The sequence below is a fragment of the Chiloscyllium punctatum genome, chromosome 41 (assembly GCF_047496795.1).
Source record: "Chiloscyllium punctatum isolate Juve2018m chromosome 41, sChiPun1.3, whole genome shotgun sequence".
NCBI lineage: Eukaryota > Metazoa > Chordata > Chondrichthyes > Orectolobiformes > Hemiscylliidae > Chiloscyllium > Chiloscyllium punctatum.
Genome location: NC_092779.1, coordinates 26,645,239 through 26,672,380, shown reverse-complemented (window position 1 = coordinate 26,672,380; position 27,142 = coordinate 26,645,239). Strand labels below are relative to the sequence as shown.

At 41.3% G+C, this 27,142-nt stretch overlaps 1 protein-coding gene across 4 annotated transcripts in view; it reads left to right on the top strand.

Annotated features, from left to right (window-relative positions):
* The window catches only part of LOC140464944 (aryl hydrocarbon receptor repressor-like), a 193,465-nt gene that overhangs the window by 117,002 nt on the left and 49,321 nt on the right, over positions 1–27,142 (top strand). For all 4 annotated transcript variants that reach the window (XM_072560604.1, XM_072560605.1, XM_072560603.1 and 1 more), the window contains one exon: positions 20,241–20,359. In XM_072560604.1, the coding sequence (XP_072416705.1) occupies positions 20,241–20,359 (119 nt within the window). The remainder of the gene's footprint in view (positions 1–20,240; positions 20,360–27,142) is intronic.

Here is a 27,142-nt window from a genome sequence, read left to right as displayed (position 1 = left end):
GGGAGTCTACTGGGAGATACAGTTTGTGAAAAGGCATGTGGTGTTGGTAGAACCTGTTGGGAATAAAATATTGCAATCTCTGTGTTAATGACAATGTGATGTTAAACTCTTGCTCCCATGGCTTGCTGGAACTGAAGCTTGATGCATGCTTGAGGAACAATACCTTATCCTTCCTTCCACTCGGCAGTCCCCAAACTTCTGAACTCAATATTGAATTCAGAACTTGATAGCATAACCTCATCCTTGACCTTGTTCTGTGTTTCTTTTACCCTTTGCTCTATTATTTGTCAATTTGTTTGGTCAGCTTTGTCTGCTTTCAGATATTTTTGAAGTAAAATTCATCTCTTATTTGGACAGAACCTTTGTTTATTTACAATATTCATTGCCACTCTTTTTGGCTGTTTCATCTTTAATTTTTTTTATTTAATCTATCCTATCAGAGGTCTTCATATTTATTCTTCCTGGCACCCTTCCCTCCCTTCTACTAAGAACTTGGCAATGTTTTTACCCTTCTTCAGTTCTAATTAATGTATGGTAGTATAGAACTCCTAAAAGGCGATACAAAGTTAAACTTTTTTCTTGCTTTGCACTCACTTTGCACTCACTGGGACTAAGACACAAGAAAACACACTTGGGAAAATGCTAACCAATTTAAACAGCATGAAAGGAGGTCCAAAATTATCTTTGGCATGGACATGTAGAAGGAACAGTTAACTATCAGTTTTAGTTCTTAATCCAAGTAGGTAGATTCTCATTGTCGAGAGTGTGGTGCTGAAAAAGCACAGCAGGTCAGGCAACATCTGAGGAGCAGGATTCTCTTGCTCCTCAGATGCTGCCTGACCTGCTGTGCTTTTCCAGCACCACGCTCTCGACTCTGACCTGCATCTGCCATCCTCACTCTCTCCTGGCAGATTCTCATTTGTCATAGGAACACGGCAGTAATTGTGACCCTTCTATTTTCAAGGAAAATGGTACAATGTATGTATAAATTCCATTTGCTCACATAAAACAAGGTCCTATGTGTTAATACATGTAGCACATAAATGCATGTTGAAAAATAATTTATTTTTGCTCAAATTTCACACACTCAAATGTACCAATGAAATGTGACTATCAAACAAGCTCCCTCTCCTTGATGTATTAATTGAAAAATCTGCCAGTTGGTTTCCTACTCCTTTCTACAGAAAGCCTGCATCCACTGGATGATATTTATGTTTGGGTTTTTACTGTTCCATAATATAATCATAGCTCTGACCAGGTTGTTTAGAAAATATCTGTATCCAGAGTTGGAAAACAGGAATTTATTTTAAACTGTGCAGAAAGATTTCTAATGTGACTGCATTTTCCTCTTTCCTGTGGCAATGACTACTCCAAAAATACTAACTATTGAGTTTAAAAATTGCATCTTAAGAATTGGAAACAGCAATAGAAACTGACCAATAACAGTCACTACAATTGAACTTCAAAATAAAACGTTGTATTTGTTCATAATAGACATCAGACACAATGAATTGTACTTTTCTGGGTCACTTCTGCTCGCTTTCCTAAAAACAGGATTAACATTTGCCGTCACCACCGACAGATGACTGTCTCTTAAACATATATGCATTTACTGATATGATTTTGGATAGAATTGAGTTGAATCTCTTGATTAACAGGGAAGTGAGATAATAATTGCAGCACTTACAACTGCGATGCATTTCAAGAAATTCCAGTCACTACAATTTAATTTCAAAATAAAATGTTGCATTTGTCCACCATCCCTTTTCCTGTACATCAAAATATTACAGACATTTGTTTGTGGAATTTCTTGAAATACATTAAAGTTGTGAGTGCTGCAATTATTAGCTCACTTCCCTGTTAAATAGGAATTTCAACTTAATTCTATCTAAAATCATACCACTAAATGCAAATATGTTTAAAAGACAGTGGTCTGAGGTGGTGAAGGCAAATGTTAATCCTGTTTTTAGAAAAGGTAGCAGAAATGATCCAGAAAACTACAATTCACCGAGTCTGATCTCTATTATGAATACATTCATGAAAACCTTAATTAAAGAGAAGACCAAGGAAAAGCATGAAAGATTGTTAACATGGGTCCGTGAAGGGAAGGTCTTGACAATCTAAGTGACTGGCTTTCTTTGAGATGTGGTGAAGGAGCTCAATGAGGTAAATTCAGTCCATGTGGTATACTTCAATTTCAGGGGGAATCATTGATAAAATGTCTTTGCAAATGCTGGTACTGAAAATAAAGTTAAATTTCAATAGAAGTCTTTTTAAAAATGATGGATATATAATTGGCAGACTATGCAGGTAGTGGTATATAGGTTGTTACCAGCCTGCTATGAGAGGGGCTCCATTGAGATTGGACTTTGGAGCTCTTTCATTCATGCTTTCATGAATGATCCCAAGACATGAATTACATGCTCAATGGTTACTTCTGAGGATGTTGTAAACCTAATGAAAGTGACAGACTACACAGCTGAACAATATTAGCTGCGGAGATACTTGGGAATTGGACAGATAAGAGGCAGATGAAATTCAATGTTGAGAAATGCAAAGTTCTTCATTCAATCAGGCAGAAGCAGTTACAGAAGGGGAAGGAAAATAATGCACGTTGAAAATGAAAGAAATGTGGAGGTCCTGATTGACAATAAATTAAAACTATTGCAGCAATGCTAATTGGCAGTTAGTTAAACAAATTAGATACTAAGATGTATTAAATAGTCAAGTAGGAGCCAATCAGTGAAGTAATCCTGCCATTTTTTAAATCATTATAAATTCTGACCACTGAAATACAAATTGGATTTTGCAACATTTAAAAATACCAGAATGAGCTGGTCAGACTGGGTTATGCTGAGAAATTTTGAGAATTTAGCATGTTCTCTCAAGAAAAGAAAAAATTGAGAAATTATATGAATGACTAATTTTGTGAGTATAAAAAGACAAGATAGACTGCAATTATTTCACCTCCAGAATAGTGAGGTTACAAGACATAACCTGCTCTTGAATGGGGACGATGAACGCAGCGGGGGCGGGAGAGAATTCAACATTATTCTGCAGAAACAGTACTTCAGTGAGTGAGTAGTAAATCTATGGAAAAGGCTTCTTTAAAATGTTGGCGGAAGCAAATTGCTTTCTTTAATTTAAATACAATTTAGGTAGATTTTCTTAGGGAAAATAATATCTTTGACATACACTGTATGATAATGCGAATATGTGACTTGTTACGTTTTGTAAGCATGGAAGGAAGATGTACTTCAGATTGAATCTCCCCAAAGCTCTCAATCACATGGAGTTTTCCTCACCTTGTGTTTAGATTGATAGTAGACTAATTGTTAGCATTTGTTTGCCATCATTAGTCAACAACTCCATGTTGTATTATAGGACAACACATGGTCTAGGGATTATCACCAACCATTTGCAAGTGACATTCCACACTTAAAGGCCTCTTTTGTTTGGGTATCTTCCTAAATGATCAGGAACAAAGTCACAAACATGATTGCTAAATTAGTAGGTCATGAAATGTTTAAACTAGTGGGTTCCTAGTCCAAACAAAATAAACTACAGAGAACCCTGAATAAACTTGTAAATTAGGCAGACAGGTGGCAGATGAAATTCAATGTTCACAAATGCAATGTGCTTCACATATGGGGACAAACAATCAGGAAGGAACAATTGAGCAAAGGAAAGAAAATAAGGTAATAGTAAGCAAACAAGATGGAGTTTGCTCTTTTTTTCCTCTAGCAACATTTATGTTCGTCCGTGAAGGTTCAGTCAGACTGAACCCCGTGTATGGTGTCTGAAGCAATATTGAAGCACATTTTCAATTCCCCTCATTGAGTAGGTGGCTTAGTTTTCATTGTGTAAATGTTGGGCACGTTCTACATAAGGTTTCCACACAGGAAGTCAGGTTGAAGATTACTCCATTGTCTTTAATTGATCACATATTGTCCTTCCTTCCAGAGTAAGTCAGCCTCTCCGAATTGTCTGCGGAAGACTAAATCAGAAAAATCCAATAAATACATGGAACACATGCTATTAATAACTGACAGTTTAAAGGTTCACACATAATTTTGGCAGAAGTCTACCAAAACCATTTTTATGAATATCGAGAAGCAAGTATTCCCCTTTCAATGTTCATTCCCTTTCCTTTCCTGAGCTTTCACGCTGATCAGGGTATTAATTTAACAGAACATCAGAGCCCAGAACTGTGAATCCCAAATGACTATTTCATCCAAAGCCAATTGGATCAGTGCCAAACACAGGCCCATTAAAAGACTCAAGCATACTGTTGGGCAGTACACTTTGGACAATTACCAATAGTGAGAACTGTAGCTGGCTTTCCTCCTCTGTAGTCTATTCAATTGAGTGCCACAGTTCAGTCGATATAGCTTTCATATCTGACTTAGCAGTTGTGGGTACAAATCTCACTCCAGGACTGGGTGGCTGCAATCTTGGAGGTGGTGTCTTGTGAATGAGACATTCAGTTGAGGCTTCACTTGGTGGATGTAAAAGATCCAAAGGCCGTATTTTGAAGAAGAGTAAGGAAATAGCCACAGATGTCTTGAGTGATATTTGTTCATCATCAACTCCACAAATACCAACTATTTGGTCATTACCACACTGCTGTTTGTGGGGGTTTACTGTATGTAAATTGGCTGCTGTGGCTCCTGCTCTATAACTATGGCATCACTTCAAAAGTATTAATTGGCTGTAAAGTGCTTTGTGATTTCCTGTGGTTGTGAAAGATGAGATATAAATGCCAGTCTCCTTTTTCTTGAATGATTCAGTTAAAAGGATTATTGTTCTACATACACATTTGGAGCAATAGTAGGAGATTTGGCTCTTCACTGTTCAATAAGATTATGGCTGACCTGTTTGTGTTTCAAATTTCACATTCTCATCTATCTCCTGACAATGTTTGATTCCTTTGTTCAACAAGAATCTATCACCTCCACCTCAAAAATATTCAATAATTCAGCCTCAACTACCTTCTGAGACAGAGTTTCAATGTTGTATACTTCTCTGAGAGACAAAATTTCCTCTCACCTCTACCCTGAAAGGGTGAGGTCTCATGCTAAAAATAGTGTCCCCTAGTTCTGGACGTACCCCCAAGAGTAATCATCTTGTCCACATGCACCTTGTCAGAACCATCCAGGATTTTAATACATTTCGATGTATGAGACCACACATGGAGTACTGCGAGCAGTTTTGGTCACCTTATTTAAGAAAAGTTATTATTTAATTGGAATAGTTTAGAGAAGGTTCATTAGGATGATCCCCAACATGGACAGATTGTCTTATGAGCAACATTTAAGTTGGTTGGGACTCTACTCATTGAAATGTAGAAGAAGGTGAAGTGATCTCTTTGAAACATATAGGATTCTTAAGGGGCTTGACAGGATAAATGTTGAAAGGATGTTTCCTGTCAGAGCAGAATCTAGGACTAGAGAGCATAGCTTCAAAATTAAGGGGTGCCAATTTAAACTGAGATGAGGAGGCATTTCTTCTCTCTGAGGGTTGTGAGTCTTTGGAACTCCTTGCCACAGAGAGCTGTGGGGACAGTCCTTGTGTATACTTAAAGTTGAGATAGATTCTTGATCAGTCAGAGAATCAAGGGTGTTGGGGGAAGGGCACAAAAGTGGACATGAGGTGTGTCAGATCAGCTATGATTCTACTGAATAATGAATCAGCTTGAAGGGCCAAAACTCTGTTCCTATTTCTTATGATTTTGTGGTTAATGAAATCGTCCCTCACTCTCCTAAACTTTCGGGAAAACAAGCACAGCCTCCAACCGTTGCTCATTAGCCAACCTGTTCATTCCACATATCAACCTTGTAAACTCCTCTGAAATTACCTCCAGTGCATTTAAATTCTTCTTTATATAAGGAAACAAACTACACACAATATTTGGAGTGTGGTCCCACTAATGCTCTGTATAACTGAAGTATTATATCCATCCTTTTATATTCAATTCCTCTCATCATGAAGGATGGCATTCCATATACATTCTGAATCTCTTGCAGTACCTGATTAATAACTTGCTGTTTTGCATGCACAAGAACACCCAGATGCCTCTACACCTCAGAATTCTGAATTATTTTTAATTTAATTTTAATTCAACGTAAGTACAAGTACCTCACTTTATACCTTTTGGGTACAACTGTAATTTGCAATCATTCAGCAATCACTTATCAAAGCACATGGATGGCTTGCAGCAGATGAACCGAATGCATTTTCCTTGTAATAAAGTATTTATGCGTGTATTGCATTGCTTGTTTGAAGTGATAGGCCTACTAAAGTTCAAAATACAAGTAACCCCAGTTAACAGAACAGATAATTCTGCTACTAGGTCCTCTTAGCAATTTTGATGGGAGCCTGTTACAATTCTTAATGAACCTACCGAGAACATTAAAAAATACCTTCTAATCTGTAGGCCTAGCTTGTTAAATTCGAACGGATCATGGGCTGAGTTAAATCACCCACTTAACGTGCTTTTATGTGTTTTTTTAATGATTCAAAGACCTGGTCTAGTTCTCCGCCAGAATCATCTTTGTCTCAGTGAGAGCAGAGCTCTTCATGATTTGAATATTTGAAAAATTAGGAAATTTGGGTTTGTAAATTAGATTTGTTATCCCTCCATTATCCACGTCACTTCTAAATCTTCACTACCTTTTATTTTGATTCTTATGGAGCATGTGTCTCTTGCAATTATCAAGGCAGTCTTTTGCTTTCAAATGATTTTCTGGACCACTTCAGAAGGATGTTGATTATTGAAGAAATTCTCCTGACTCAGACCTTAAGCGTTAACAAACTTTATTGCATGATATCATGGGGAGCACACCGTTCCTTAGACCGGTCCGGTAATACTCCAAAGCTCTCCAGATCACCATCCGATTTTTATACTCTGAGCTGACAACTGCTCAGTCAGACACAGAACCACAAGATAGTCACTAGATGGCCAATGTGAGCATATACCAGGCAGATGTCGGCCTTGCCAAGACTATACATAACGAGCTATTGTTCTCAGACCTTCAGTCAATGCACACTCCAGATACCACATTCGCCCGTTGATAATATTTTGCTGAGTTGTGCTTTCTACAGATAAACAGTTCTTGAGTTCTGTGATAAAAGCAGAAATTATGTGGTTGCCACAGAATGTTCGAGCAGGCTAGGGTCACCCAGGGTGAAGCAAGGCGAGAGCAACACTATTACTGACTGAAATGGCTGTAAAACAGCTTCCACATTGAGTCAAATTAGTGTGGGACTAATACTACCTCCAACACTCAATCCATGAAACAGATAACAGTGATTTGAGACATGTTTATGATCATACATGCAGTGAGGGTAAATTTCAGTCAATTTACAATGTTCAGCCAAATTCCTGATGTAAGAAATGTTCTTCAAATCCCTGTTCGGCCCCAAAGTGGTTCTGCCTAATTCCTTGGGGGAATAAATTCATTCTCATTCATTGTTAACTGTCAAATCAAAGAAAAATCTTGCACTTGTGTAGTGTCTTCCAATCCCTTATGGCAGTCTCAAAGCACTTCACATCTAATTTAAAGTGTGGTCTCTGTTCATGTGTAAGAAACATGACCAGCAATTTGAGCACAGTAAATTCTTACAATCATCAATGAGTTAATTGTCCAGACTATCTGTTCTGAGGTGTTAGTTGAAACCTAATGTTGGGAGAACTCTTCTGCTCTTCAAAATATTGTCATGGATCTTTTATATCCACTAAAGAATGGCAGACAGGACTATGGTTTAACATTTCAATTGAATTATGGCACCTCTGATTAATTACATCAAAAATACTTAACTCACTTATTGGCTTACAATTCTTGGCCTGCCTTTATTATGTGCATGTTTTTTTACAGGACTCCCTTTATATTATTCATTAAATCAAAATCCTGGCAGTTTGAAGTCAGCTGATTAACAATACACAGACAGTCAGCCGCCAGTTATTCAGGAAATTAACTTCAGATTCTTTGTCTCTTCTCAGAAATCTAAGACAGTTTCCATTTTCCAGTATCTCCCTTTAGCTGAGAAGAACTTGTTCCTTCTCCTTTTGTAAGAAAATACTGCATCTTTGAGAGCTTAGGGCCCACAGTATGAGCTTGTATAGAAGAAGTGCAAGCATACAAAACCAAAGCTTTAGAGGAAGCAAATCCTGCAGCACTTTCAAATTCCTTTGGAATGTTGAGAACTACATCCGTGATCTCATTGCATTCTGTGCAAAATCAAATACCATCGTTATCTTGGTGCATATTTTCAACTCATGCCTTTGCAGTAAGTTGATTATACATTCCTGTCCTTGATGTTTATATACACCACAAGCAGTGTTAGGTAATTCAAAAGATTGTTTCCTTTCAATACCAAATCAGCATCTGCATACCAGGATTGGCTACGTTCAATATTATACTGATCTTCTTATTCCAAAAAGGTTTTCAACTAAAGAGTTTTCTCTGCTTCTATCTTACAATGTCATCAGAAGATGAGCCAAAGCTCTCTGTGGACACCAGGATGCTTACTTCAAACTTAATGAAGTCTTTTGAGATACAAATGATTTAGTTGGATTATGGCGGGGTCATTTGATCCCCTTGGTCAGATTTTCAGGGAATAAGCTTCACTGGTCAATATTGGGAGTGTATGTGAAGTATGTGACTTAAACTGGAGGGGTTGGAGAGGTGGGCATTTGGTCCCTCAAGTTGCTCTCGAGTATGATTTTCCTTTTGACTTTGATTTTAGAGACCAGAAGCTTGTGTGCCTGAACATATGGGCTGAATTTTCCGAGAAATTGAGGTGGTGGAGGGGAGGAGCTAAGGGGGGTTCTGTGTGGGATGACTGCATGAGGTTAAGCAGGCAATTTTAATATTCAACATTCCAGTTAGAAGCTATTTCGCAGCATTGTCAACATTTTACTAGTAACAGAGCACTCCCTGGATGCGTAGAGTGGCCATCAGCTCCAAAGGCCTTTAGAATGGGAGTTCATTAGAATGGACCCAAATAAGGGTCCATGGACAGGAACAGTATCACAATGACTCAAGCTGGAGGGGTTTCCCTTAAATCCAAGGAGTCTGACATCCTTCTCCTACAGCTGTTATCAGTTAGATGATGGCTGATCTGCATCTCTGTTCTATTTAACTGTATTAGTTCCATATCTCTTAACACTCTCAGAAGAATCTATCCAAAATCTCAAAAGCTCTGAGACGTTGAACCGACCTCTCAAATGTTAATGTTGATATCTCTCTATGCACCTTCTCTATGGTTGTAACACTATTTTTCAAGCTGTTCTGCTATCCTGATGCACTCTGTCTGGTATAGCACGGAAGACAACATTTTTCATTGTATCCCAGTACATGTGACAACAATAGGTCGAACTCAGAATTAACCCTTCCACACCACCCCACAATCTGGGTTCCCCCTTGATATCTTTCATACCACAGCAATACCATCTCTGCTAAGAGTGCCAAAACTGGTAGATCTGCCAGGATTCTATCTGCCAATTAGAAGACTGTGTTCAGGGAAATAATTTGACTTGTCTGGCTCCTGACAAGTGTTGGCTTAGAACCTCCACTTAATCCCAAAGTGTGCAGAAAAATCCTGCTCTCTATAGATCCAGCCCCATTTAAAAAAATTGAAAAGTTGATGGAGGTTACGGGAGCTGGAATCCAAAGAGAAGGAATTTGAACTTCATTCATACAAAACTATGGTCAGACCGCATCAAGAGTACTGTCTTCAGTTTTGGACACTGCGTCACACAAAGAATATATATGACCTTGAAAGGGCTTCAGTACACATTGACCAAAATAATACCAGCAGCTCAGAGAATTTAAACTGGGAGGCCAGTTTACATAAACTTGGCTTTATTTCTCTTGAGTATTGGAAATTGAGCTGTTTAAAATGTTGAAAGGATCTGTTGAAAGGATCGGATTCGCCAGAAGATATAGATAGGCTAGAGATTTGGGCAGAGAATGGCAGATGGAATTTAACCTAGACAAATGAGAGGTGATGCATTTTGGAAGGTCTAATGCTGGAGGGAGGTATATAGTAAATGGCAGAAGCATTAACATGCAGAGGGAGCTAGGTTTACAGGTTCAAGTTCCCTGAAAGTGGCAACACAAGTGGATAAGGTGGTCAAGAAGGCATTTTGCATGCTTGCCTTCATTAGTTTGAGCATAAAGTTTAAAAATTGGGAGGTGAAGATGCAGCTATATAGAACTTAAGTTAGGCAAGATTTCAAATATTGTGTAGAGTTCTGGTAATCATATGATCAGAAGGATGTGGAGGCTTTGGACAAGGTATGGAAAAGGTTTACCAGGGTGCTGCCTGGTTTGAAGGGAATTAGCTAGAAGGAGAAATTAGACAAACCTAGTTTGTTTTCACCTGAATGACAAAGGATAAGGGATAACCTGATGGAAATTTACAAAATTATGAGAGGTGTGCATAGAATAGATATTAGGAGCCTTTCTCCTCGGATGGAAATGTCAATGATTCAGAGATATAGGTTTGCCACAAAAGGGTTAAGTTTAAAGGAGATATAAGAGGTGTGTTTTTTATACAGAAGATGGTAAATGCCTGGAATGAACTGCAAGAAAAAAATGGTAGAAGCAGATCCAATAAAAATGTTTAAGAGTCAGCTTGACAGATACATGAATAGACAGGGAATAGATGGATACAGACCCCATAGAGGCATAAGGCTATTAGTTTAGAAAGGCATCATGTGTCAGCTTGGTCTTGGTGGGCCAAAGGCTTTGTTGCTATCCTGCACTGTTCTTTGTTCTTTGATTCAGTAAATATTGTCTCTTTTCCTCTGGTGGGGAGTCAGGAATAATGGGATATGACATTGGAGTAGTACATTTAAAAGATTTTGTTTTCAGACAAATGGTAACAGCAATATTGAATTCTCTCCCCTCAAAGGGTTCTGTATTTTGGAACAACTGGAGCTTTACAGGCTTTGGATAGATTCTTCTGAGAGTGTCAAGGTTTACGGAGCAATACTGTTGAGTGAAACAGAGATGCAGATCATCTAACTGAATGGAGCAAATCTGAAGGGCTGAGTGGCCTACTCCTGTTTCTATTTTCTTAATTGCTAAAAACATAATCAACCCAATCTATTGAGCATATCTCATTTTGGTGCATGAGTACTGAGGCAATTCAAAAAGGTGTAAAATGCTCCCTAACCACAAGGAAGGAAGTGGTGTCAAGGTAAAGTTTCCAGAACAAAATTGGTGAATGACACTCCATTTGAAAGACGGATGTACTGCAGTGGGTTTTTGCCGTGCACTTTTCCAGTGGGAGGGAGCGGAAAAGGAAGCGATTCGGGAGGAAGAGAGTGGTTATTTATTTTCAAATTGAAAACATTAAACATTTATCAGGGAAATGACCTACAGGGGACCTGTATCACAGGCGCACACATCTGTTTGCAGATCTGGTGAATTGTATTGTAGTAAAGCTTCAGTGCATGACACATATTGCTTATTCTAAAAAAAATTAGCACATGGTCAGCATCTTCCTTTCTCTCTCTGTAGTCCCTAGGGACCATTTTCCAACTGGATGCTCATGTCTCACTAAGTCTGGACAGTAGGAACTGGACACTTTGTTGACCCCTCAGATCTGATATGTTGCAGACCAGAGTAAATGCAAAATTTCCCTTCCCTCTCTTTTTTTGTTCCCTCTGTTTTTCTCTTAATCATTCCTTCTCTCTACGTTTTCTTTCTGTATTTCTTTAGTCTTTCCCTTCTGTGTACATGTATAATTTGTATATTTGTTTTTTTTTCCTCTATCAGAACTGACAGTACGACTATCATAAATAAAGAAAAAAAATGCTTGGATATCTGATACAACAAACAGTAATGAATTAGGTTCCATTACATTCCAGTTTAACCTTTAAGAACAGCGCCGAGTGCTTGGCAGCAGTCATCAATATTTAACAGCTGTTGTTATTATGAAATTCTTTACAGAGTTATGTGGCTTGCCCGCTTGCACGCAATGGCTTTGAACCTCAGCCAACAGCTTGTCAGACACAAGGAGAAGATTGACACTCTGCTGCATTGCGTGACAGTGGGGCTTTGCCGAGCTGGCAGTTTGTGTGCAGTGTTTCAGTTGGATGGAATTTTCACTTTTTTTTTGGTTGGGGATGGGATTGGGGGAAGAGAGGAGTGGAGGTGGGGGTGGGGCTATACAGATGAGATGGCTCAGTGCCCACCCCCGCCCATGTGCCTCCAGTGAAGATATCTCCGCCTGTTGACTGCACGCAAAAGCTGACAGGGATGAATGTACTCAGACACGCCTGAGCGATTATAAAACCTGAGACTTGGCATCCGCGATCTGTCATGCAGCCTGAGAGGGAATAATTGCCCCTTCAGGACACAACAAAACAGATCAAAATGACAACAATTTTAAATATATATTTATTATATATATATGTATAAAACGCACATTTGGAATGTGGGAATAATGCTCCACAGAAACATGCTGTGAAAAATAAAACCTACAGATGCCACTGTACAAATTTAACAGTGAAATGGCATCAAAGGGAAATAAACATTTGAGGAAAACCACAAGCTTCAAGCTTGAAAAATTACAAGATGTTATTACCAGTTTGGTCCCCACCCCTCCTGATAGGGGTAATTCCTTTGCTGAAGTTAGAAATCACACAACATCAGGTAATAGTCCAACAGGTTTATTTGGAAGGACAAGTTTTCAGAGTGCCACTCCTTCATCTGATGAAGGAACAGTGCTCCAAAAGCTAGTGCTTCCAAATAAACCTGTTGGACTATAATGTTGTGTGATTTTTAACTTTGTACACCCCGGTCCAACACCGGCTCCTCCACATCCTTTGCTGAAGTACAATCTCATGAGCTCCGAGTCACCACGTGGAAGTGGCCAGTCATCTTGTGTGAGACTTTGACAGCAATCTGTACCATACCCAGAGGTATCAGGTCAATGGCTGACTTTTCTGCCCCCAACACCCAGACACACATCATGCAGCAGAGGTGCACTGTGCATCACTTGACCATTGTAGCCAACACTGAGTATTCCCCCATTCCCTCACTCTGAACCCTGCCTCTATCCCCCACCTTAGCTCATCTGCTAAAGCCTCATCATGTCTCTCTTGCCTCCAGAAGTGGCTGTTTGAATTCTCTCCTGGCTCTACCCTATGTAAATCTGAGCTCATCCACATGTCCATCTCCAGACTAAATTGCGTCAAATCCTTTTTCACCAGTGCCCCTGTTGTCTTTCGCCTGTTTTGAATTGTGATCTAGTTGTGCCTCCTTTTTAAAATTCTCATTCTTGTTTGCAAATCCGCTCCCTATCTCTGTAACCCCCTCCAGCCCCTACACTCCCGCCCTATCTCTGTAACCCCCTCCAGCACCTACACCCCTCCCTATCCCTGTAATCCCCTCCAGCCCCTACAACCCTCCCTATCTCTGTAACCCTCTCCAGCTCCTAGACCCCTCCCTATATCTGTAACCCCCACCAGCCTCTACACCCCCTCCCTATCCCTGTAACCCCCTCCAGCCCCTACACCCCAATCTATCTCTGTAATTCTCTCCAATCCCTACACACATCACTATCTCTGTAATCCCCTCCAGACCCTACACACCTCCCTGTCTCTGTAATCCTCTCCAATCCCTACACCCATCCCTATCTCTGTAATCCCCTCCAGCTCCTAAATCCCTCCCTATCTCTGTAATCCTCTTCAGGCCCTAAACCCCTCCCTATCTCAGTAACCCCCTCAAGCCCTTCAACCCTCCCTATCTCTGTAACGCTGTCTAGCCTCTACACCCCTCCCTATCTCTGTAACCCCCTCAAGCCCCTACAACCCTCCCTATCTCTGTAACCCTCTCCAGCCTCTACACCCCTCCCTATCTCTGTAACCCTCTCTGGCTCCTGCAACCCTCCCTATCTCTGTAACCCTCTCCAGTCCCGAAACCCCTCCCTATCTCTGTAACCCTCTCCAGTCCCGAAACCCCTCCCTATCTCTGTAACCCTCTCCAGCTCCTACAACCCTCCCTATCTCTGTAACCCTCTCCAGCCCCTACACCCACTCGACCTCTGTAATCCTCTTCAGTCCCTACAACCCTCTCTAGCTCTGTGATCCTCTCCAATCATTACACCCATCCCTATCTCTGTAATCCTCTCCAGACCCTACACCCCTCCCTATCTCTGTAACCCCCTCAAGCCCCTACAACCCTCCCTATCTCTGTAACCCTCTCCAGCTCCTACACCCCTCCCTATCTCTGTAACCCCCCTCCAGCCCCTACACCCCTCCCTATCTCTGTAACCCTCTCCAGCCCCTACACCTCTCCCTATCTCTGTAACCGTCTCCAGCCCCTACACCTCTCCCTATCTCTGTAACCGTCTCCAGCCCCTACACCTCTCCCTATCTCTGTAACCGTCTCCAGCCCCTACACCTCTCCCTATCTCTGTAACCCTGTCCGGCCCCTACACCCCTCCCTTTCTCTTAACCCTTTCCAGCTCCTACACCCCTCCCTATCTCTGTAACCCTCTCCAGCCCCTACAGCCCTCCTTATCTCTGTTAGCCTCTCCAGCCCCTACACCCCTCCCTATCCCTGTAACCCCCTCCAGTCCCAATGAATCTCTAAGGTCTCTGCACTCCTTTAATTTGGGCCTCTTGTGCTTCCTGACCTCCTTCGCCACATCACTAGGAAACATGCCTTCGGTTGCTAAGGTAACTACTTGTGGAATTCCTTGAATAAACATCTCTGCCTCTCCAGCTCTTGCTTCCCCTTTAAGACATTCTTTAAAGTTTATCTCTTTGACCAAGCTTTTCACTGCCCATACTGATATTTTATGCAACTTTGCTTTTTGGATTATGTTCCTGTGAAGAGCTTTGGGGTGATTCACGATCTGAAAGGTGCTACGTAAATAAATGTTCTTGTTTTTTGGTGCACCTAAGTCCTGAGGAGTTGAACTGTGCTGAGGTCAATGGTTCTGATCTGCTTTCCTGGCTCATATTTACTAATTCAGGTTGAACTTGAGCCCCCAGGGAAAAAGGTGGCAACAGTCTTGTAAGATTTTTGGAATTCGATTCACCTTTAATTGTAAGATTTAGTTAATTGCAATCGAAGACCAAATTTGAGCGAGCCAATCTAAATTGCCCCTGGATCTGACTAAATACAAGCGCACTCTGGGTTTGGACATATTTAAACAAGTTTCACAAACCTATTAAGCAAGTGGAAAAGAATTGTAACTTAATAAGAGATTGGACTCAGTTAATTCGCAATGCAATACTTTCATCTTTCTGCTGACCAGAGTGTATCTCTTCTTCCACTCTATTGACTGAAGTTCTCCTTCTGTATTCTTTCTGAACATTGTACTAGTAAGAATTAGGCCTTATTAGCCCTTAGTGACTGCAAGCCCCTGGTCACAGAAGCATTCTGAACTCTAATTAGATAACTACTACATGAACTAGTATGAACAGTTCATGGTTATGTTAGTGGACATTGGTTTCTACAGTATCTTGGTTGATGCCTTCACATATCAATCACTTCGGGCGATATTCCCTTTTATAACAGAAGCTTAACAATTCTGTAGAACTTTATGAAGAAAGGGTGCTATCATTTATGCACCTGCTAAGAGAATTTCATGTTACTTTTCCAGTCCTCATCATCTCAAATGTTTTAAATTCTTTTCATGGGATGCCAGCTTCTCTGGTTAAGAAGCATTCATTGCTCACCCCTCATTGCCCAGAAGGTAGTTAAGAGTCAAGTGAATTGCTGTGGGTCTGGAGTCACATGGAGGCTAAACCTGGTAAGGATGGCAGATTTCCTTCCTGAATGAACATTAGTGAACCAGCTAAGTTTTAACAACAGTCAACAATGGTTACATGGTCACCATTAGCCAAGGGTTAGTTTTCAGGTTGTTATTGAATTCAAGATTTACATCTGCCACGGTGAGATTTGAACCTTTGTACCCAGAACATTAACCTAGGATCCTGAATTATTGGTCCAATGACCAGAGACCGACCCTTATAAATGTCTTATGATACATCATAAAAATCAATATAGGGAGAAGACTACAGAATTTACTTCAGAACCTAATTCCAAAGAAAAATATACATATGTACGCACATAATGTATATCTATCCATAGGCCTATTGTATATATTGTTGAAAAACTGAACAACTTTGAGTAAAACTTTCCTTTTATCTTAAAGCATTCAAATATGTAAAGTCTTCATTTGCATCATCCTGAGTATAAAACAGCAGTAAATTCATAAAACAATACTCTTATTTTTGACCTGACCAACACAGATCTGACTACACTAAACTACATTGCACCAATCTCATTTTCTAGTTCTTTGCCCAAGTGCAGTGGAAGCTTCAGCAGTTATAAGTGACTATCTAAATACTGCTTAAACATTAAAAATCACACAACACTAAGTTATAGTCCAACAGATTTATTTGGAAGCACTAGCTTTCGGAGCGCTGCCTCTTCATCAGGTGACAACCACCTGCTGAAGGAACAGCACTCAGAAAACTAGTGCTTCCAAATAAACCTGTTGGACTATAACCTGGTGTTGTGTGACTTGTCCACTCCAGTCCGACACCAGTTCCTCCAAGTCATGCTTAAATGTTACAGGAGTTTCTGACTCACTCACCCTTTGAGATGCAGTTGATCATCTGAGTGAAGAAATTTCTTCTCAGCTCTCCTCTTAGACTTCAATCTTTTGCCTTAAATACATGCTTCTTGATTTGAACCTCTCTACTAATGGAAAAAAAGGTTTCTTCATCTCCACCCTGTCTATGCCCCTGACAATCTTATACGCCTCTATCAGGTCACCTCCTTAGTCTTCTTTGCTTCAAGGAAACAATCCCTACCTACCTATCCAATATTTCCTCATAGCTCAGAACCCCCGCCACCACCACCTCCCCCCCCCCCCCCCCCCCCCCCCCCCCCCCCCCCAGCCCAGGCAGCAACCTGATAAATCTCCTCTGCATTTTCTCTAGGCTTCGTATAACATGTTGACCAGAAATGTATGCAGTGCTCCAGTTGTGGCTTAGCGCGCATTTTTTACAATTCCAGCAGAATTCATGCTGTTGTATTTTATAACATGGCTAGCAAAAGCTTTCTTAACCATCTTATCTACCTACCCTTCAGAGATATGTGGATGTGCAATGGCATTTCCTTGGAAATGCACTTTCCAGGATCTTACCATTCATGTTTGACCTCCTCAAGTGCATTACCTTATACTTTTCCAGATTAAATTCCACTTCCCATTCCTGTGCCCACCTGGCCAGTCCATCGAGATCTTTCTATGGTTTATCACTAACCTTCCCACTGTTTGTCACTCTGCCAATGTTTCATGCCATCCTACAAACTTCTTGATCATGTATCCCACCTTAAAGTCATTTTGTAGAACATATTAACCACACACTCAAACAGAATATAATTTAGTTCCTCAGTTGCTAATTAATTCAAAGTTATTATTTATTGAAAAATAACTCAAGCCTACAGACTTCATCATTTTGAAAACAATGAGAGATATAGTGAACCACGTGGAAACCTAGCTTCTGAAATGGATTTGAATTTCTTACTCTGTGTCTTTGTGAATATCCGCTTTCACAAGTACCTGCATGTCACATGGCATAGAAGTGTCCAGTTTTCAGACTAGACTACTTAATGGTAGGTTCTGGATTAGTGGTGCTGGAAGAGCACAGCAGTTCAGGCAGCATCCAAGTAGCTTCGAAATCGACATTTCGGGCAAAAGCCCTTCATCAGGAATAAAGGCAGTGAGCCTGAAGCGTGGAGAGATAAGCTAGAGAAGGGTGGGGGTGGGGAGAAAGTAGCATAGAGTACAATGGGTGAGTGGGGGAGGGGATGAAGGTGATAGGTAAAGGAGGAGAGGGTGGAGTGGATAGGTGGAAAAGGAGATAGGCAGGTAGGACAAGTCCGGACAAGTTATGGGGACAGTTACTGAGCTGGAAGTTTAGAACTAGGGTGAGGTGGGGGAAGGGAAAATGAGGAAACTGTTGAATGAGGAATAGTGAAGAAGACATTTGATAAGCTTGCCTTTATTGGTCAGCGTGTTGAGTATAGAAGTTGGGAGGTCATATCGAGTCTGTACAGGACATTGGTTAGGCCTCTTTTGGAAAACTGCATTCAATTCTGGTCTCCCTGCTGTAGGAAGGATGTTGTGAAACTTGAAAGGGTTCAGAAAAGATTTACACGGATGTTGCCAGGGTTGGAGAGTTTGGGCTATAGGTAGATGTTGAATAGGCTAGGAGTGTTTTCCCTGGAGCGTCGGAGTCTAAGGGGTGAACTGGTAGAAATTTATAAAATCATGACAGGCTTGAATAAGGTAATAATGAAGTCTTTTCCCAGGGTAGGGGAGTCCAAGACTAGAGGGCATAGGTTTAAGGTGAGAGTGGAAAGATTTAAGAGATCTAAAGGTCAACTTATTCAGGTGAAGGGTAGTGTGTGTATGGAATGAGCTGCCTAGGGAAGTGGTGGAAGCTTGTATAATTGCAACATTTAAAAGGCATCTCAATGAGTACATGAATAGGAATTGTTTAGAGGGATTTGTGCCAAATGCTGGCAAATGGGATGAGATTAATTTAGGATATCTGGTCGACATGGATGAATTGGACCATATTTCCATGCTGTCCATCTCTTTGACTTTATGACTATTCCCATTCAAAGTTTCAGGAATTCCTGTAACATGCAGCGATGAAAAAGAGTAAGGAGAATCAGAGCTGTTAAAGGAGGTGTGGATGTACTCTGAGTCCCCCAATTAAAACTATTTTCAGAAAGTTTCAGGGTCAGCCTTTGTCAACCAATATTAGGTAGCAGTGGTGAGCGAAGCTAGACTTATATCTTGCATCTTACCACTTGTAAGTTATTCCACTGATATTCAAATTTTGTCTGGCCAGTCTGTTTTGGTTCAGTTTGTCCAGGGTGGCGGAGCTCAAATCTGCCAAAGTTGAACTGACATAGGCAGTGGAGTGTCTGCGTCGGTGCAGCATGTGACTGAACTTTGCTGTAATGCTTGCCATGGAAGACAAGTCTGCTCACATTTATTGGTTGGGTTCAGACATGAAGCAGAAATGGTCAGTTGGATACTTTCATCTGGAATACTTCCAGAAGGTTTTATCTCAGTTGTGAAAATCCAACACAAGTCTGCACATCTGGTTGAGGAGTTAACAAATTGGGAAAGAAATATTCAAAATACTAAGTTGCCATTGTAAATTCAAATGAAGCATAAATAAAAATAAGAAAATGCTAATCCCAATATCAATTTATGCGCTGTTAGTGCCAATTACACTAATATTACTGAACATGATACGATTCATCAAGCTGCCAAATGAGGTAACAGTAGTAATCTCAATCATGCTGCTAATCCTGACTGTTCCATTAATGCCAGTCACCAGTTTAATCACAGTCATATTGCAGGAGAGGTTGGAGTTGGCAGAATGCAAAGATCTTAGAGAATTGTAGAGTTTTGAAGAAAAGACAAAGCTAGGCAAGGAAGCCCTGGAAAGGTTTGAATGCAAGGTGAGAATATTAACATTGTAACAAGGCAAGACTGGGAGATGGATTTTCACGTCCAAATTGGGAACGAAGAGTCGAGATTAATCCTGCCATTGTGACCCTACTTCTATTGTGTGAGGAGGTTGGATTTTCTGGTGTTGCGAGCTAAAGTGGGATGAAAACATGCTTGCCAGAGGTGGAAATTAAGGCCTCAGAGGTGTGGAAATTAAGGCCAGTTAAGCTCAGGTTGGGATAGTGGGAAGGTCTGCCTCCACTCTCAGCCAAGTGCTCTCCACCTTCAGCAATCATGCATTCAGCTGCCTGTGCAGGCATGGGATAAAGATTCTCAGCAGACGAATCCCACTCCCATTTCAAATCATCATACCTGTAGTTTTTGGTCCACCTTTTTCCCTCTGATTCCAATTGGGACCATAGTTCAGATTGATTAGATTAGATTAGAATGGATTTCCTACAGTGTGGAAATAGGCCCTTCAGCCCAACAAGTACACACCGACCCTCCGAAGAGTAACCCACTCAGACCCATATCCCTCTGACTAAGGCACCTAATGCTCTGGGCAATTTAGCATGGCCAATTTACCTAACCTGCACGTCTTTGGACTGATTGTAGGGTAGTCTGTGGAGCCACAAATGTGTCTGAAGTTGTATTGTCTTTCCTGAACGCTTTAGTCTGCACTATTCTGGACTTGGCTAACTTCTTTTTGGCTTTTGCTTGCTTTATAGCCTTAGAAGAGACAGAGATGAGGAAGGAATCTCGTCAACTTATCAACCATGACATGAAGGATAGTCAGACCACGCCTTTGACTGGGAATTGGCAGTCGGAAGGGGAGCTTCTGCTAGATGTGAGTATCAGCCACAAATAAGAAATGCGTAATAAGTAGGAATTGTACGGAATTGGCAGGTCAGATAAGTGGCACAATGACACTTTTTCAGAATTCTGAGGCTACAGCATGGCCAGTATTTATTACCCAAGCTTAGTTGTCCTTAGATTGTGGTGGTAAATCTTTTCCTTTTGCTGCCACCAAATGGCTTGTTTTGTCACTTCAGAAGGCAGTTAAAAATCAGCCAAGTTAGAGTGGAACTAGAGTCACACATAAACCCAGATTGGGTGTAAATAATGGGTTTCCTTTTCTAAAAGACACTCATGATCCAGTTCATGTTTTAGGCCATTCCAACAACTTCACGGTCACTTCTATTGAAACTTGCTTTATTTCCTACATTGTAAAAAATTGGATTCAACGTCTCAAGCTGCCTCTTTATTCTGCAAGTTGCATAATTGAGGATTGCTCTGTGTGTTCTGTTCATAAACAACAAAAACATTTCTGTTGTAATGCTGGTGGGGTTAATACAGTGTCCTTAATTTAGAAATTGTCCTACGATATGTAGCAAGGAAGAGACTCCTGGTGATAGCAAATTGACATAAATTGCTGGATGCTTCACATTGTTCCCTATTTGCTTTGCGGAACATGATAGCTCATCCTCAACCTCCCAAGAGCTTCATGATGTTTCTGTATTTATATATTAATTACCAAGTAAACTTATCATAGAAAATTAGGCAATACAATGCCACTTAACTTATCCAGTTAAGAAATTTATCAGTGGAGTCTCATTCCTGACGATACAAACTGTTGTCAGAGATGTCTTAACGTTTAAATTTTAACCCTTAGAATTTCAGTCTTATTTTTCTTCTCCATCTTTCTCTGAATCCAATATTTTCTTCCTTTTTTATTTTTACTTTTACTTCTAATGTGAATTTAATTCATCATTTGGCTTTCGTCACCATTTCTCTGCTTGGAGTTTTCCTCTTTTTTTCAATGGTGACTAAACTGTCATCCTCAAGGGCAAGATAATTCATCCCATCACAATAATAATGACGATAAGCATCATTTGCCCTATGACAGGCCTTGATACTGTCAACCTGGGCTACCAGAAGCTCCCAGTCAATTGTCGGCCAGCAGTTTCTGTGTCCTAAAGTCCATCAGTACAGGTCTGCTCCTCTGGTCATCACTGGTAAGTTGTGTTCTTTTTCCCTTTCTTGCAGAGTATTGGTAATGTGGGAAGAGTGTCAAGAGAGCTGAAGGCTATGGCAGGTGTATAGTTATCAAAGGCCACCCTCTTGCTCCCTACTCATGCCTCCAATTTCTCCCAGACTGGGGCAATTGGAAGCCCTCCCTATTTAATCTGGCAGGTAGTGCACTATGGCTCACTAATGAGGAAAGGAAACACCTTTTTTACCAACCAGGGAGGAAGATGATTGTAGAATTGGCAAGTTGAGATTCTTCGGTGGTGATTAATTGACCACTTAAGGGCCTTAATAGCTGGCGAGTCAAGAAGGCCTCAGTGGATCTTCTGGCCCAACATTTAATTGATAAACAGAGAGAAAAGAATGAGTTTTCTTCCCCATCCCATCACCGCTCTTCTCACCTCCTGAGGGAGAAAAATCATGCCCAGCTATGTCACTTCCTTGATCTTTGATGCTGAATACTTAAGGATGTAGACCAATGCTTCCCAAACCTTTTCCCCATGCGAGCCCACATTAAGGTTAGAAAATTGTAGCGCTTATGAGGTCTGTGAGAGCTGGGACCTGTTAGAGTGGGAGCACAGTTGATCCAATTCAGTCAGAACTCCATAGCAACCATTGCTGCCTCAGACACCAGGGTCTCACAGTTTCAGCATTTGATCCCACTTGGGAGCATGTTACCCATATTCAAAAGCTCTGAGGTAAACTGTTGGTCCAGCTAGGCTCCTAGATGCTCCATTATTAATTCAGACATCCAGCATTCTACAGGGCCTTTTTTTTTAAACGGAAGGTTGGATGAAAAGTTATAACTGGGGCATCCATGAGATACTCTGCTCCTGCAAAATCTGTACCATCGTTTAACAACAGTTGATGAATAGCATACAGTAAATCCAGGCGATACAACTAAATTGTCCCAAGTTACCAACAGCCTTAGACATTTTCATATCCATTGGGTCCAAAGACATAAATCCAAAAACTGCAGATGCTATAAATCTAAATCAAAAACAAATTGCTGGAGAATCTTAGCAGGTCTGGAAGCATTTGTGTAGAGAAAGCAGAGTCAACGTTTCAGGTCCAGTGAACCATCAGAACTCAAGGTTCTAAAGACTGCTTTATCAACGTTACATGAAGCCTTCTTTGTGTATCTAGTGCACGGTAAAATCTTATTGGCTAAACTTAAAAGTTTCATGATTAAACAGAAGCACCGAAGTGTAAGGACAAGATGGTCTTTCCATTTCAGTTATCTTAACCACACCAGCAATCTTTTCTGTGCACGAGGTTCTGTGGTCACATTGCTAAAATTTCAAGAAGTCAAGATCTTTTGAGGAAGTTGCAACAATAATATTAAAGAGCTACAATGGTATTTATTGGCTAAAAAGGGACTGAAGTATTGGAAACTTCTTTGCCGACTGAATGGGTCATGACATAAAGTGATTTGATGATCAACAGATTGTGACAACAAGTTGAATTAATAAGCAGGTCTTCAGCAGTGGTTTTCACCAGTGATAGCTTGAGGAGTGTTCGATAAATAAATGGTAATATAACCAGGATGTTTCTGATTTTTCATGTTGTATTGGACTAGCCCAGTTAAGTTGCACGTCTCAGTATATTTTCCATGAGTTGGATTGGTTCTTTTGTGCTTTTTTAGTGTTGATGAACTAACCTACTCTCAAATGGAAAACTATCATTTTTAAAATTTGATTCTTGGGTGTGGGCATCATTGCCATTTATAAGCCATTCATGCATTTGTTATGTCCAGACTCGACCATTCCAATCCATATCTGGCTGGTCTCCCACACTTCACCCTTCTTAAAGATTATATCATCCAAACACAGCTGTCTTGGCTTTGATCAAATTCCTTCCCCCTATCGACCCTGTGTTGCATCTGACTTATGTTGGCCTGAACAAGCAATTCTTGATTCTAAATATTCACCTTGTCTTCAAATTCTTTGGAAGGTTATTAGTGATTATAGACTTGGAAGAACGAACAAATAGGTTTGTTCTTCCAAGTCTATAATCACTAATAACCTTCCAAAATATCTGCATCTACAAATACTGTATAATTGGTCCACCATTGGTGGCTATGCATTTGATTGCCCAGGTTCCAAGATGTGAAAATCGCTCCCAAAATTTCTGCATTTTTCTACCCCAATTTCTTCCTTTAATATGTTGCATGATTGTGGTCACCTGATTTAATATCTCCTTGGTGTCATGCTTTCTTTTGTTATTCTCCTGTGGAGGACCTTGGGATGTTTCGTCACGTTAAAGACACTATATTAATATAGGTGGTTGTTCTCTTCAGGTAATAGTTTGTGTAGGTGATGGTGTCTCTTCTTCTTGAACCACGTGGTGAGGATTTTAAAGTTGTACAGCAGTTGACGCAAGTGTGGGCTTACGAGGCCACTTCAGAGGGAAATTAAGAATTAACCGTGGTGCGGGCTGGAGTTACATTGGCTAAACCAGTTAAAGACTGCAGGTTGCCTTCCCCACAGAACATTAGTGAACCAATAGTACAGTATTTTACACATTAACTATTGTGCAGTCTTTAAATACCTCGCGCTAAAAAAAAACACTGATGTTATCCTTAAATTGGCTCACTCAATGCACAAATATTTTGGACCAAGTTTCCATCACAGAATGGATTTATTGGCAGTGAAATTATGCAGCGCACTTGAGATGATGTAATTCTTAGAGAAATTGAAACCTTTCTTCCCCTTTGTATGCATGTGTGTGGTCTTTAGGCCTTTTGTGTATAATCACTGGAAATTGCTCAAAGCCATTTTTTTTAACAGAAGCAAATACCAGGCCCTCTCTCTCAACGCCCATTCTTTTTCAATGGTCAATGCTTCTTGTCACGATCATTTCTCTGATGAAGCAGACTATCTGAAACAAGTGGAGCCTAGAAATCTTTGAATTGAAGAAAATAGGTAATAAACAGAAGACTTGTGTTAGCATTCTTGAACACACACCCAGAAAGCAGACAAACCATTTGTATAGAACTGAACTCACGATGGAATTAATTTTTGGAATTCATGAATCATGATGTCTAGTGGTATAACACTGAGCACAGTGTGATAATAGAATGGAAACAATAAGCAAATTCTTTGCAGTCCTGTAGGAAGAAGAGTTAGCATTCATAGATTATGTTCGATTATATTGGCATGTTCGTATGACGTTCCTTCACCTTAAAAGTTTTAGTGCTATTATTTTGAAGAAGAGTGAATCAAATCAAGCTCAATTATTATTATGTTTATATTTCCTATTTAGTTGGAATAGAGTAACAATATCCCAGTATTTTATTCATTCATCTTTTTCTCCAATTAATTCAGATTAAACCTTCCACTATGATACCCTTGATTTGTGCTGCTGTACCTTTTGGTAGCACATACTACTTTTCTGAATCTTACTCTGCTGCTCTTGCTGAGAATTGACAAGTTATTCAGCTCTTGTAATACAAGAATCCTGTTCACACATCCTAGGGGAGTGAGTGCTAGTAACCAGAACAGCAGGCTAATGTTCCGAGGACAAGACTTCAAATCCCACTGTGGTAGATGGTGTAGTCTAGTACAAAAAGCTAGTCTAAAGTGACAGGATTGACACAGGAAGGTCTCAATGATGGAGGAGTCCAGAGCAGGGTCCATAGTCTAAGGATATAGAATAAGCCATTTAGGATTGAGATGCGGAGAAATTTCTTTACTCAGATAGTGGTGAGCTTGTGGAATTCCATACCATCCAAAGCAGTTGAGGTCAAAATTTGCAGGATTTCAAAAAGAAGCTAGATATAGCACTTGAGGCTAAAGGGATCAAAGACTTGGGGGGGAAAGGTAGGAATAGGCTATTGAATTGGATGGATTAGTGGTGCTGGAAGAGCACAGCAGTTCAGGCAGCATCCAACGAGCAGTGAAATCGACGTTTCGGGCAAAAGCCCTTCATCAGGAATAAAGGCAGTGAGCCTGAAGCATGGAGAGATAAGCTAGAGGAGGGTGGGGGTGGGGAGAGAGTAGCATAGAGTACAATGGGTGAGTGGGGGAGGAGATGAAGGTGATAGGTCAAGGAGGAGAGGGTGGAGTGGATAGGTGGAAAAGAAGATAGGCAGGTCGGACAAGTCAAGGAGACAGTAACTGAGCTGGAAGTTTGAAACTAGGATGAGGTGGGGGAAGGGGAAATGAGGAAGGTGTTGAAGTCCACATTGATGCCCTGGCGTTGAAGTGTTCCAAGGCGGAAGATGAGGCGTTCTTCCTCCAGGCATCTGGTGGTGAGGGAGCGGCGGTGAAGGAGGCCCAGGACCTCCATGTCCTCGGCAGAGTGGGAGGGGGAGTTGAAATGTTGGGCCACGGGGTGGTTTGGTTGATTGGTGCGGGTGTCTCAGAGATGTTCCCTAAAGCGCTCTGCTAGGAGGCGCCCAGTCTCCCCAATGTAGAGGAGACCACATCGGGAGCAACGGATACAATAAATGATATTGGTGGATGTGCAGGTGAAACTTTGATGGATGTGGAAGGCTCCTTTAGGGCCTTGGATAGAGCTGAGGGAGGAGGTGTGGGCACAGGTTTTACAGTTCCTGCAGTGGCAGGGGAAAGTGCCAGAATGGGAGGGTGGGTCGTAGGGGGGTGTGGACCTGACCAGGTAGTCACGGAGGGAACGGTCTTTGCGGAAGGCGGAAAGGGGTGGGGAGGGAAATATATCCCTGGTGGTGGGGTCTTTTTGGAGGTGGCGGAAATGTCGGTGGATGATTTGGTTGATGCGAAGGTTTGTAGGGTGGAAGGTGAGCACCAGGGGCGTTCTGTCCTTGTTACGGTTGGAGGGGTGGGGTCTGAGGGCGGAGGTGCGGGATGTGGACGAGATGCGTTGCAGGGCATCTTTAACCACGTGGGAAGGGAAATTGCGGTCTCTAAAGAAGGAGGCCATCTGGTGTGTCCTATGGTGGAACTGGTCCTCCTGGGAGCAGATACGGCGGAGGCGGAGAAATTGGGAATACAGGATGGCATTTTTGCAAGAGATAGGGTGGGAAGAGGTGTAATCCAGGTAGCTGTGGGAGTCGGTGGGTTTGTAAAAAATGTCGGTGTCAAGTCAGTCGTCACTAATGGAGATGGAGAGGTCCAGGAAGGGGAGGGAGGGGTCAGAGATAGTCCAGGTAAATTTAAGGTCAGGGTGGAATGTGTTGGTGAAGTTGATGAATTGCTCAACCTCCTCGCGGGAGCATGAGGTGGCGCCAATGCAGTCATCAATGTAGCGGAGGAAGAGGTGGGGAGTGGTGCCGGTGTAATTACGGAAGATCGACTGTTCTACGTAGTCAACAAAGAGACAGGCATAGCTGGGGCCCATACGTGTACCCATGGCTACGCCTTTGGTCTGGAGGAAGTGGGAGGATTCAAAGGAGAAATTGTTAAGGGTGAGGACCAGTTCGGCCAAACGAATGAGAGTGTCAGTGTAAGGGTACTGCTGGGGACGTCTGGAGAGGAGGCCCTGGTCATGGCGAATGGAGGTGTAGAGGGATTGGATATCCATGGTGAAGATAAGGCGTTGGGGGCCGGGGAAACGGAAGTCTTGGAGGAGGTGGAGGGCGTGGGTGGTGTCTCGAACGTATGTGGGGAGTTCCTGGACTAGG